This window comes from Jaculus jaculus, chromosome 7, assembly GCF_020740685.1.
Source record: "Jaculus jaculus isolate mJacJac1 chromosome 7, mJacJac1.mat.Y.cur, whole genome shotgun sequence".
NCBI lineage: Eukaryota > Metazoa > Chordata > Mammalia > Rodentia > Dipodidae > Jaculus > Jaculus jaculus.
The window spans coordinates 1,855,001-1,868,062 of record NC_059108.1 but is presented as its reverse complement, the minus strand read 5'-3'; the positions used below and the strand labels follow the sequence as shown (position 1 = coordinate 1,868,062).

Here is a 13,062-nt window from a genome sequence, read left to right as displayed (position 1 = left end):
CCACTGCAAATGAACTCCAGACACATGTGCCACCTTGTGCATATGGATTTCCATGAGTACTATGGAATCAAACCTCGTTCCTTAGGCTTTGCAGGCAAACAACTCAATTGCTAAGCCATCTCTTCAGCCCTGCCACTGCCTTTTCTAAAAAAAAAAAAAAAAAAAAAAAAAAAATGTTATTTGAGAGACAGAGAAATAGAATGGGTGCACCAGGACCTCCAGCCACTGCAAATGGATTCCAGATGCATGTGCCCCCCTTGTGCATCTGGCTTACATGGGTCCTGGGGAACTGAACCTGGGTCTTTGGCTTTGCAGGCAAATGCCTTAACTGCTGAGCCAGCTCTCAAGCCCAGACTATTGCCTTTTTTTTCTTATTTTGTTTGTGTTTTTAATTTTTTTTTATTTGAGAGAGAGAATAAGAGGCAGAGAGGGAGAATGGGCATAACAGAGCCTCTAGCCATTGCAAACAAACTCCAGACACTTATGACCCCTTGTGCAACTGGCTTATGTGGGTCTAGGGAAATTAAACCAGGGTTCTTAGGCTTCACAGGCAAATGCCTTAACCACTAAGCCACTTCCCCAGCCCTTTTTTTTTTTTTTTTTTTTGAGGTAGGGTCTCACTGTAGTACAAGCTGACCTGGAATTCACTATGTAGTCTCAGGGTGGCCTTGAAGTCACAGATCCACCTACTTCTGCCTCCTGAGTGCCAGGATTAAAGGTGTGCGCCACGCCCAGCTCGGCCATTGCCTTTTGATGGTGGTTTGTTACCTGGCCACAGTAATTAGGATAGCCCTTGTCTATGTGTTTCATTGTAAGCGTGACATCCTTAGGAATCCCTCTCAACCAGATTGGCTTGTCAGCATGAACACTTCGCGTTGCTTATGTCTAAACAGCTATTTCCTTCTTGTTGCTTTCACGTAATGTGTGGGTTGTTAAAAAAAAAACTGAATACAAATATTTACCCACATGGTACCTGCTGTTAGAAATCAATGCTAACCCTTTTCATGAATACAGATATCCAAACAATCTTGGCCACATATTATCCATAATTTTATTATGAAAAGTTTCTAACAAATGGCAAGTTTAACAGTCTTACAGGCAACACCCACATGTCCACATTAGATGGTACCCTTGGCGTTTTACCATGTCATCTGACATCTGTATATTACTTTACTCACCCACTCATTCAACTGAAGACATCTTAGACCTGCAGGTGGAGCTGATGATGAGAGAGGAAGGGATGTTCTAAGGCGTAACCACCCTGAACATGTCTGATCTCAGAAGCTAAGCAGGGAGGGGTTTGGTTAGTACTTGGATGGGAGAAATGGGCAGCCACTGCTGGCACAGATGGGACATATTTTCCAATGCTGGTATCCCGAGAAGCTCTCTGTCCTCATTTGAAACATAAAGACCCACTTCATTTTACTTACTTATTTGCGAGTGTGTGCACATGTATGGGTAGATTAGGGCTTTTTGCTGCTGCAAATGTCAGACACATGCACCACCTTCTGTGTCTGGCTTTACTGGGTGCTAGGGAATCATACCTGGGCTGGCTGACTGCTCTTAAGTGCCTTTAACCACTGGGCATCTCCCTAGCCCAGGATTCACTTCCGAGTTGAGTTACATGAGGTGGGTTTTGTCTTACCTAGAACCACACTCTCACCCCAAGATGGAGCCTGAAAAGGAATTGTGTTTCAGTGAGGGCAGAGGTGGACGGCGTGTCCCTCAGATTAGCACAACAATCTTTTTGTTTGTTTGTTTGAGTCTCGCTCTAGCCCAGGCTGACCTGAAATTCACTATGTACTCTTCAGGATGGCCTCGAACTCACTGCCATCTTCCTACCTCTGCCTCCCAAGTACTGGGATTAAAGGCATTTGCCACCAAACCCAGATAGCACAACAATCTTTATACAACAATCAGTTCTCAGTGATAAACAGTAAACTGGGAAAAGTGTTTCATTGGAAAAAGCAATCTCTACAGTTCAAAGTCCTGTGGCCTCCAGAGATGCTCCTTCCCTAGGCAACAGCCTCCTTGGGGACCTGGAAGGTGATCTGGCTGCATGAGACCAAGGTTCTGGGTCTTGAGCACCGTCCAACAGGAGGGACAATCGGACATCCACATTCCTGGAGAAAAGCCAGGGAGTGGAGGCTGTGTGCTTACTCTGGGTAGGTATCTGGAGCTGTGGGGGGCTCGGGAAAGGGGCTTAGGAGAGGCGGCACCATGGGGCATCTGAGGATTCAGGAGCCAGGGTCCTAGCCCCTGGTGATAATTACCTTTTCTGCTGCCTCAACTCAGCCCTCTGAGCTCTTAGCACCTGTAGCAACGGGTCGTCCTGAAACTCACTGCCATCGGAGTCTGGGGTGGAACGGGAGAATCTGAGCTCCAGAAGATGGATCTCGAGGGCAAGCCCACCACCAAGATCCCAGAAGGCCCCAGAATCCCACTCACCTTCAGCAGCCTGCAGAAGTTGGGCGGCCTGGGACAGCAAGTCCTCAGTGGGGGCGTGCCTGGACGCTAGAGGGGGTGTGGCCACCGCTTCAGGAGACACTGAAGCTTGTGTGGGAGTTCTGAACTCAGGTGACTGGACCTCAGACCACGTGGACATCTCTTCTGGAGGGGGCGGGGCCTTGGGCTGTGGCTCCCCAACTCCAGCTGAGGGTGTGGTTTTTCTCCAAATCGCCGACCTCCCCGTGGCCTTTGCTGTGCGGTACTTGGCCTGGGCCCCCACCAGAGACAAAGAGGGCAGAACCTTGGATTGAGGAGGGGTGGCCTTGACTTTCTGCGAGTCCTCCTCGGGTGGAGGAAGGCTTTCAGGGAGGGGAGGTGTGTCCTCTGGATTGTCTGGGAAGATCCGAGCAGAAACTACTTGGCCCAGGACATCCCTGAGCTGGGGACCCGGGCTCTTGGAGGCGGCAGTGACCTGCCCAGTATCCTCCTGGTGTGAGGAGGTGCTAGACCTTCGAGGCTTGGTGCCCAGCTTCTTGGGATGGATGGAGCTGCCTGGCTCAGGGGTGGGCGGCCCCTGGGGGATGCCAGAGGGCGCAGGGGTAGAGGCTGGAGGAGCAGGGATGGAAGACAGCGCAGTTGGAGTGGAGACTGGGGAAGCTGGGGTGGAGGCCAGCAGCGAGGCAGGAACCATCCCAAGAGATACCCAGGGACTTGGGGCCCAGAAGAATCCATGGGGGCTGGGAGTGCAGATGTGTGGAGAGGATCCTTGAAGAGGAGGAGGCCTCTCCACATAGAAGGCCCCTGGGACAGTATGCTGGACTGCACAGCCCCATGGTGAGACACAGTTAGGTTGGGTCCCCAGGGTAGCAGGAGCAGGAGAGGTCTGTAGAAAGAAAGATGATCTGAGACAGAGGAAGAGGGTGAAGGGTCCTCCATCACCCTCAGGCTCTCTAGTTCCTTCAGGTTCCTCCTCCACCCTCACCTGAGTGGGGAGTGCTGAGGTTCGAGGCAGCACCCAGGTCCCATCACCCCCTCCTCGAGCCTGCTCTAGCTTCCGAGCCTGCTCAAGCTTCCTTCGCTGCCGCCACTGGTACAAAATGTCATCCTCAGGTCTGAGGGGGGCCTGAGAGGAGGCCAGAACAGGAGCAGGGGTGGGGGCCGGGGTTGGCACCGGGGCTGCTATGAGGGAAACAAAGGGGAGCGGGGTGAGGCAGGATCAAGGATGTTTAGAACGCTGGAGACAGCCTGGACGCCTCCCTTCCAGTGTCAGAGGGTTACTCAGGTGGGCTGCCCAGCCCCATCTCTGAAACCTTGACAGCTTGACACTTGTCATGTTGTAGTTAAGCTGCGTGCTATATGTAGCACAGATGTGGGCTTGGAGCAAGGAACCAGACTCAAACACATTAAAATTTGGCTAAGCCATGTGAAATGGCCGATATTCAACTATGTTTGACTTAAAAAAAACAAACAACAATTTCCTACGGTTCAATATGATATATACATGGAAAAAGCATGACAGACAAATAGTGTATGCCTCTAACCCCAGTACTCTGAAAGGTGGGGCAGGAGGACTGTTGGGAATTTGAGGCCAGCCTGGCCTACAAGTGAGTTTTAGGTCAGCTTGGGCCATATGGCAAGATTCTGGCTCAAATGAACAACAACAAAAATATATGAATATTCACATTAAACAGGCTCAAAATAGATTATGAATAACCTCACAGGTCAGATTTTGCTGTTAAATCAATGTGGTGCCAAGCCTATATGATTTTTTTAAAATTTTTTGTTTATTTATTTGAGAGCAACAGACACAGAGAGAGAAAGAGACAGAGACAGAGAATGGGCGCGCCAGGGCCCCCAGCCACTGCAAATGAATTCCAGACGCGTGCGCCCCCTTGTGCATCTGGCTAATGTGGGTCCTGGGAAATCGAGCCTCTAACCCAGGTCCTTAGGCTTCACAGGCAAGTGCTTAACTGCTAAGCCATCTCTCCAGCCCACCTGTATGATTTTGATGCTTATGTTCAACGTTCCCAGGAGAACTACAGGCTTGACACACGTGTGACAGCTACTGTGGACAGAGTTGCGCTGAGGGCTTCCTGTGCACTCCTTTCATCATCACAATATCAATTATTTCTATTTCCCAGTCAGGGACACAGGCCCAGAGAGGCCAAAGTCAAACAGTTAGCAAGTAGATAAGGTAGGATTTGAACCCAGACTGTGCTCAACCCTCCCCTTGTAGGACTTACCAGGTTCTCTGGGGTCACAGCCCTTGCTGGAGTCTGGGGTTAGAGACATAGAGAAGGAAGAGAGGACATCAGAGCTTACAGGAAGGGAGGAGCTGCTTGCATCACTGGGGCTGTGAGAGGAGCAGATGGAGGCCTTGCTGGAGAGAGAAGATAGAAGTGAAATAATGGAGGTCAGAGGCAGTGGGCTGGCCTGCAGCTGAAGGGAAAGGGCTATGCAGGGAGGGTGGTACCTGCGTTTGAGCAGCCTGGAAGCTTGGCTTTGTAAGCTCAGAGTCTCCAAGTCCAACAGGGATGAGTTCCATGTGCTGAGGCTCTGCAAGGTGAGAGGGGTCAGAGGTCATTCTCCACCTCTGAGGCTGCTGGGAAAGGGGCACTGAACAGAGGGTCTGGAGTGCCATCTATACACCTCCCATGGCAGGCTGCTTGCAATCTGCTTCTCCTCAGAGAAGGGAGACCCACTTTCCCTTTTTTAACTATTGATCCTCCTGTCTCAGCTGCCTCAGTACTAAGATTATAGGTGTGTGCCACAACACCCAACTCACTTTTTTTTTTTTTTTTGGTTTTCCGAGGTAGGGTCTCACTCTAGCTGACCTGGAATTCACTATGTAGTCTCAAGGGTGGCCTCGAACTCTCAGCAATCCTCCTACCTCTGCCTCCCGAATGCTGGCGTTAAAAGCGTGCGCGACCACACCTGGCCCAACTCACTTTTCTTCTTTGCATCCACACCCTTCATGTGCATGTCTTTGTTGGAACAATGATGCCATCTGCTTGACCAGACCCAACTAAGTCAAAACATTCTATCATCTAGTTCACAATGATTGGCTCAAGAATGAATGAACAACAAACCGGGCGTGGTCAGCCTGGGATACAGTGAGACCCTACCTCGGAAAACCAAAAAAAAAAAAAAAAAAAAAAAAGAATGAATGAACAAGATAGAACCTGCCAGAGCTCTGGATGAAAATCTTAGCAAGGCTCCATCAAGATGGACATGGTGGCACATGCCTAGAATCCCAGCACACAGAAGGGCTATCCTTGGCCACATAGTGAGTTTGAGAGCAGCATGGACTGCATGAGGCCCTGTATTAAAACAAAAAAATAGAATGCTGGGCATGGTGGTGCACACCTTTAGTCCCAGCACTCGGGGGAGAGGTAGAAGGATCGCTATGAGTTCTTGGCTAGCCTGAGACTACATAGTAAATTCCAGGTCAGCCTGGGATAGAGTGAGACCCTACCTCAAAAAAGAAAATAAAAAAGGCCCCACATAGCATGGTATGATGGCGTATACCTGTAATGCTAATGTTTGGGAGTCTTAAGCAGGATCCCAAGTTTATGGCCAGCTTGGGCTACAAAGTAAGGAAGGAAAAAAGGAAGAAGGAAGATGAGAGGGGGAGGGAGGAAAGGAAGAAAGGGAAAGAAAATTGGTTCCTATTTTCTTTTTTACTTATTTATTGCAGACAGAAAGAAAGAGAGAAAAAAAAATGAGAAGATAATGGGTGTGCCAGGACCTCTAGCTACTGGAAACAAACTCCAGATACATGTGCCACTTTGAGCATCTGGCTTTACATTGGTACTGGGGAATTGAACCTGGGCAGACAAGCTCTGTGTCTTTAACTACTTAGCCATCTCTCTAGCCTCTTGGTTCCTAGTTTTCATTGTAGTAGCTGAGCTAGTACCACAGGAGCCTAGAGCAACTGGGAGCCATCTTAGCTGCTGTGAGGAGAAAGCATGCTGAGTGTGGTTAAGTGCCACATAAAGGAACACAGGTCAGGCATGGCAGCACACGCCTTCAATCCCAGCACTGAGGCAAAAGTAGGAAGATCACCATGAGTTTGAGACCAGTCTGGGGCTACAGAGTGAATTCCAAGTCAGCCTGGGCTAGAGTGAGATGCTAAAAACATTACAACAAAAACAGCCCAGCATGGTGGCGCACACCTTTAATCCCAGCACGCGGGAGGCAGAGGTAGGAGGATTGCTGTGAGTTCCAGGCCACCCTGAGATGACATAATGAATTTCAGGTAAGCTTGAGCTAGAATGAGACCCTACCTTGGGAAATGAAAAAAAAAAAAGGAAAACAGAACCAAGAGTTGGGGTTTACTTTTTTTTTTTTTTTTTTTGAGGTAGGGTCTCACATTAGCCCAAGCTGATCCGAAACTCACTCTATAGTCCCAAACTGGCCTTTGAACACCACTCCTGAGTGCTGGGATTAAAGGCATGCATGAACACACCCAGCCAAAAGCTGGTATTCTCTCCACACTATTCATATATCTGGACCCTGGCTATAGGGCTATGGTATGAAAATATACTGTCCTCCACAAGGCTGGGCTTTGAGTACTCAGTCCTCAGTTTATGGAACCAACCATTCTGCAGATTGTGGACCCTTAGGAGTTGGGGCCTGGTTTGTGGAACTAGAACATTAGAGGCAGGTCTGCCCTTTTGCCTTCTGGACAAGGATGTGAACAACTCCACCACACACTCCCACCACCAAGCTTCCCCTTCCATGGTGGACTGAAATTCCTCTGAAACTGTGGACAAATAACCCTTTACTCCATCATTTCTGTAAAGTACTTTAGTCACTGAAACATGAAAGTAATTCATGCACATGCCTTCAAACATCTACTTTACATGGGAAGCCCTGAGCACAACTCCAATAAATCTCCCTTTTCTGCTCACAATTCCTTGGTGGTACCTGTTTCTAACTCTATCCTAGGGCTAGTGGTGCCAAGGGAGGAAGCAGATAAGCATGTCACCTGCTTTACTTTATGAAGAGGAGCCTCAGCCTGGGATGCACCGACTATGGCAGGAATTGGGTCTGGCATTCTGGGTCTTCCTTCTGACTCACTGGCTCCTACCGAGAAACTGCAATTGAGTGAAAAGGAGGAGTGGCTGCTGAGGACATCACACAGCAGAGATGAGAAGTACCTGCTGCAAGGTGACTGCTGGGGTCTGGACACTCAGGCTGCAGCCACCAAAAGTCAGCTGATGTTGGGCCTGCTGGCTGGCGTTCCTCTCGGCTTGTGGGCTGAGCTTGGCGGAACCTGTTTATATACCTATGAGCATCAGGCGATGAGAAGTAGGAGTGAGGAGAGACAAATAATAAAAATAGTAATTATAGTTGGGTGTGGTGGCGCATGCCTTTAATCCCAGCACTTGAGAAGCAGAGGTAGGAGGATCGCTGTGAGTTTGACGCCACCCCGAGACTCCATAGTGAATTCCAGGTCAGCCTAGGCTACAGTGAGACCCTACCTTGAAAAATCTAAAAACCAAAAAAAAAAAAGTAATTATTACAATAGACAGTGTTTGTTGAGGCCCATGGTGGCAAGCACATTGCTCTTGTGTTTCTCAAGCACAACAATCACCTGGGTGTGGTGGTGTAATCCCAGCACTCAAGAGGTGGAGGCAAGAGTATCAAGAGTGAAAGACCATCCTTGGGTACATAGTAATTCTGAGGCTAGCCTGAGGTACATGAGAACTTGTCTCAAAAAATAAAAAACTATAAGGGCTGGAGAGATGGTTTAGCGGTTAAAGCACTTGCCTGCAAAGCTGAAGGACCCAGTTCAATTCCCCTGTACTCATATAAGCCAGATGCACAGGGTGGCACATACATCTGGAGTTCATTTGCAGTGGCTAGAGGCCCTGGCACAAACATCCTGTCTGTCTCTTGCTCTCTCTCTCTCTCAAATAAAATATTTTGTAGAAAATAAACAAGCAACTCAGTTTGCCCCTAGAATGAGACGGTATGACGCTATTGCTGAAGATACCACATGCTTCACTTGCAGGGCACTGGGAAACCAACCGAGAAATAAACTGAAAGCTGCTGGCTAGCTGTCATAGTGCTAGAAAGTGCTATGCAAGCTGCTGGGGAAAAGTCATCAACAGTCTTAACCAGCAGTGGATCCTGAGAGCTACACAGCCAGGCAGGCAGGCAAGAGGTGCTCACTGGTGTTGTTACTACAGTTACTGCATGACTGTTATGGGGGTAACCAACTGCTGTCTTTTTTTTTTTTTCGGTTTTTTGAGGTAGGGTCTCACTCTACCTCAGGCTGACCTGGAATTCACTATGTAATCTCAAGGTGGCCTCCAACTCATGGTGATCCTCCTGCCTCTGCCTCCCAAGAGCTGGGATTAAAGGTGTGCACCACCACGCCCGGCTACCAACTGCTTTCTGATTGGATCTGAGGCCCTCTCTATAGGAGGGAATTCATCCCTACTACTGAAAACCTTGTTAAAAGCCTATGGCTGGGGTTGGAGAGATGGCTCAGCAGTAAAGGTGCTTGCCTGTAAAGTCTAATGACCCGAGTTAGATTCCCTAGCACCCACGTAAAGCCAGATGCACAAGGTGGTGTACGTATCTGGAATTTGTTTGCAGTGGCTAGAGGCTCTGACACTCCTATTTTCTCTATTTCTCTGTTTCTTTCTCTCAAATAAATAAATAATAAAGATATTTTTTAAAAGGGCTGGAGAGATGGCTTAGCGGTTAAAGTGGTTGCCTGCAAAGCCAAAGGATCTCAGTTGGATTCCCTAGGATCTATGTAAGCCAGATGCATAAGGTGGCCCATGCGTCTGGAGTTTGTTTGTAGTAGCTGGAGGCCCTGACACACCCACTCTCTCTCTCTCTCTTTCTCTTTTGCTCTCTCAAATAAATAAATAAAATTAAAAAAAAAAAAAAGAGCCAGGTGTGGTGACATATGCTTTTAATCCCAGAACTCGGGAGGCAGAGCTAGGAGAATTACCATGAATTGGAGGCTACCCTGAGACTACATACTGAACTCCAGGTCAGCCTGAGCTAGAGCGAGACCCTACATAGAAAAACAACAACAAAAAAGTAATAGGAGGGGCTAGAGAGATGCCTTAGTGGTTGTGGTGGTTTGATTCAGACGTCCCCCATAAACTTAGGTGTTTTGAATGTTAGGTTCCCAGCTGATGGAGATTTGGGAATTAATGCCTTCTAGAGGGAGTGTATTGTTGGGGGTGGGCTTATGGGTATTATAGCCAGTTTCCCCTTGCCAGTGTTTGGCACACTCTTCTGTTGTTATGGTCCACCTTATGTTGGCCAGGGGGTGATGTCCACCCTCTGCTCATGCCATCATTTTCCCTGCCATCATGGAGCCTCCCTCTCAAGCCTGTAAGCCAAAATAAACCTCTTTTTTCCCACAGGCTGCTCTTGGTTGGGTGATTTCTACCAGCTATGCGAACCTGACTGCAACAGTGGTTAAGGCACTTGGACCCGGGTTTGATTTCCCAGTACCCACATAAGGCAGATGCACAAGGTGGTACACGCATCTGGAGTTTGTTTGCAGTGGCCAGAGGCCCTGGCACACCCATTCTCTCTATATTCCTCTTTCTCTCTCTCCCCAATAAGTAAATAATAAATATTCTTAAAAAGTAATGGGAAGGGCTGGAGAGATGGCGTAGTGGTTAAGCACTTGCCTGTGAAGCCTAATTCGAGGCTCGGTTCCCCAGGTCCCACGTTAGCCAGATGCACAAGGGGGCGCACGCGTTTGGAGTTCGTTTGCAGAGGCCGGAAGCCCTGGCGCGCCCATTCTCTCTCTCTCCCTCTACCTGTCTTTCTCTCTGTGTCTGTCACTCTCAAATAAATAAATAAATAAAACTTAAAAAAAAAAAAAGTAATGGGAAGAGGATTATGAGCAACAGACATGTACATGGATGAAAACTGTCATTAAAAAAAGTTTAAAAGAGCCGGGCATGGTGGCACACACCTTTAATCCCAGCACTTGGAAGGCAGAAGTAGGAGGATTGCCATGAGTTCAAGGCTACCCTGAGATGGCAGAGTTAATTCCAGGTCAGCCTGGACCAGAGTGAGACCCTACCTCGAAAAACAAAAAAAAACAATCAAAAAAGTTAAAAGAAAGCTGGGCATGGTGGCGCACGCCTTTAAAACTAGCACTCGGGAGGCAGAGGTAGGAGGACTGCCATGAGTTCAAGGCCACCCTGAGATAACAGAGTTAATTCCAGGTCAGCCTGGACCAGAGTGAGACCCTACCTTGAAAAAAAAAAAGTTTAAAAGAGCCAGGCATGGTAGCACACGCCTGTAATCCCAGCACATGGGAGGCAGAGGTAGGAGGATCACAATAAATTTGAGGCTACTCTGTGACTGCATAGTGAATTCCAGGTCAGTCTGGGCTAGAGTGAGACCCTACCTCAGAAAACCAAAAAGATAAAAAGAAAAAAAAATGAAAAGAAAATTTTAAATGACTGTCAAATTTGAATTCAATTAATCTATATTTTCTTTCACTTTTTTTTTTTTCTTTTTTGAGACAGGGTTCCATTGTTTTTCTTGCTGTTGTTTTGTTTTTCCAAAGTAGGGTTTCGCTCTAGCCCAGGCTGACCTGGAATTCATTATGTAGTCTCAGGTTGGCCTCAAACTCAGAGTGATCCTCCTACATCTGCCTCCCAAGAGCTGGGATGTCAGGCATGCACCACCGCACCCGGCTAGCATTTTTTATTTGAAGCACTAGTTAACCTAGAACTTGTGATCCTTCTGTCTCAGCCTTCCTAATAGCTGAATTACAGAAAAACACCACCAGGCCCAGCAGTGGACTCTTGACAAACAAGGAATGATGGGATGGGATTCTGGAAAATCAATGTAGTTGAGAGCCATTTTGGACCATTAAGGAAAGGACAACAGTCTAGGGATGGAACAGCAATAAGATAGAATGAACCTATGTCCCTAACATCTCAAACAGGGATTGCCATGTCATCCCTGGTTGCTTCTGCTTGGACCACTAAATCAAAGAGAAGTAAATATTATCTTGTTAAACCATAACCAATTTAGTACTCTTTGTTATAGCAGCTAACTTGTACTCTACAGATCTGAATGCTCACTGTGTGACATGCATTGTTAGAGATCATTATACACAGTAACTCAAAGAACTCATAAGAGCTCTAGGTCACATGTGTGATTAATACCCTCAAGTTAAGAAAACTAAAACCAAAGTCATACAGAGAGTAAGAGAAAGAAGGGTGTGGTGGCATGCACCTTTAATGCCAGCACTCGAGAGGCAGAGGTAGGAGGATTGCCATGAGTTTGAGGCCACCCTGAGACTATATAGTGAATTCTAGGTCAGCCTGGGCTAGAGCAAGACCCTACCTTGAAAAACCAAAGAAAGAGAATAAGTGATACAGATGGGCTTTGAACCAGGCATCCTAGCTCCAGGGCTCTAAGTAACATGCATGAAGCGCACTTGGTCCTAAAAGAACACGACAGAAACAGCTTTGTCTTACAATGGTTATTGTGGGATGCCTTCTTCTGCCCTCCAATCCAAACTCTTCATTCCCTTCAGAGTGTCCAGTACTTACTTGGCCACCACAGAGTCTCCACTGTCACTCAGGCTGAGTGGAGGGAGAACACCCATCTGTCCCTCAGTAGTGCTGGATGGGGAATGGGTCTCTGAACTGGATGGCCACGAATCCTCAGACAGTTCAGGAGGACTGGCTGTGACCTTAGGAGCTTGTGGCAACCTGGGTCTCTGAGACCTGGATGAAAGTGGGTTAAGAACACAGGAAGAAAAAGTGAGGTCTGAGGGGTGATCCTTGTAGAGACTGAAGACACACATGTAGCCTAGTCTCCATTGGAAGAAACATTCCACAATGCTACCCTTGCTAGTGACCCTGCGTGGATGGGGATATGATGGGGGATCCAATGGTAGAGGGTTGGGTAAAGGAAGCCACAGCAAGAGGAGGAGACTGTTTCCTCATCTCTCACCCCATCTGTCATCAAACTGCTGTTAGGCTAAGGCTCAGCACTTTCTGTGAGGTGTCCTAACCTTGGAGCTCCAGGTCTGTCTTCATGAAGGCCAGTAGAGGCTTTGACCCAAGGAAGCATCTCTAAACAGCCTGCCTTGGGTGGCAAAAACTGATAGGATACAAGGGAAGAATGGGGTGAGAGAAGGGCAGAAGCCGACAATTTCCACAGAGTCTTACAGAGATGGACTACAATTCCCATGAGGCACTACTGCTTGCACAAGATAATGATAGTGGCTAATGGCAAGATTCTCATTCATAAGCCCTTGATGAAACTGGTGGTCTCAATGATGGAGGACATTTTATTTTATTATTCATTTTAGGTTTAGGGTTTTTTTGTTTGTTTGTTTGTTTTGTTTTTTTGAGATCGGGTCTCTCTGTGGCCCTGGGAACTCAGGGAGATTTTACTGCCTCAGCATCGTTAGTACTACATTACAGGCATCCACCATGCCAGGCTTTAGGAGGAGCCTGTTAAAATGGCAAACTAGGGCTGGAGAGATGGCTTAGCAGTTAAGCACTTGCCTGTGAAGCCTAAGGACCCCAGTTCGAGGCTCGATTCCCCAGGACCCATGACCCACATTAGCCAGATGCCCGCGTCTGGAGTTCGTTT

General features: G+C 47.8%; 1 protein-coding gene across 5 annotated transcripts in view; it reads right to left on the bottom strand.

The window, feature by feature from the left end:
• Nucleotides 1-1,028: 1,028 nt before the first annotated feature.
• Proser3 (proline and serine rich 3) overlaps nt 1,029-13,062 on the bottom strand; it is a 14,978-nt gene continuing 2,944 nt past the window's right edge. Inside the window, exons 2-11 of one of the 5 annotated variants that reach the window (XM_045155434.1) lie at nt 12,476-12,564; nt 12,009-12,185; nt 7,611-7,738; nt 7,439-7,536; nt 4,922-5,004; nt 4,692-4,828; nt 3,431-3,627; nt 2,449-3,331; nt 2,274-2,355; nt 1,029-2,123 (exon numbers count right to left, since the gene is read on the bottom strand). In XM_045155434.1, coding sequence (XP_045011369.1) covers nt 1,982-2,123; nt 2,274-2,355; nt 2,449-3,331; nt 3,431-3,627; nt 4,692-4,828; nt 4,922-5,004; nt 7,439-7,536; nt 7,611-7,738; nt 12,009-12,185; nt 12,476-12,534 — 1,986 coding nt within the window. In that variant the 5' untranslated portion in view covers nt 12,535-12,564 and the 3' untranslated portion in view covers nt 1,029-1,981. Of the gene's footprint in view, nt 2,124-2,273; nt 2,356-2,448; nt 3,332-3,430; nt 3,628-4,691; nt 4,829-4,921; nt 5,005-7,438; nt 7,548-7,610; nt 7,739-12,008; nt 12,186-12,475; nt 12,565-13,062 lie in introns of those variants that run through there. The other 4 variants (XM_004659806.2, XM_045155433.1, XM_045155435.1 and 1 more) reach the window with 4 other exon arrangements.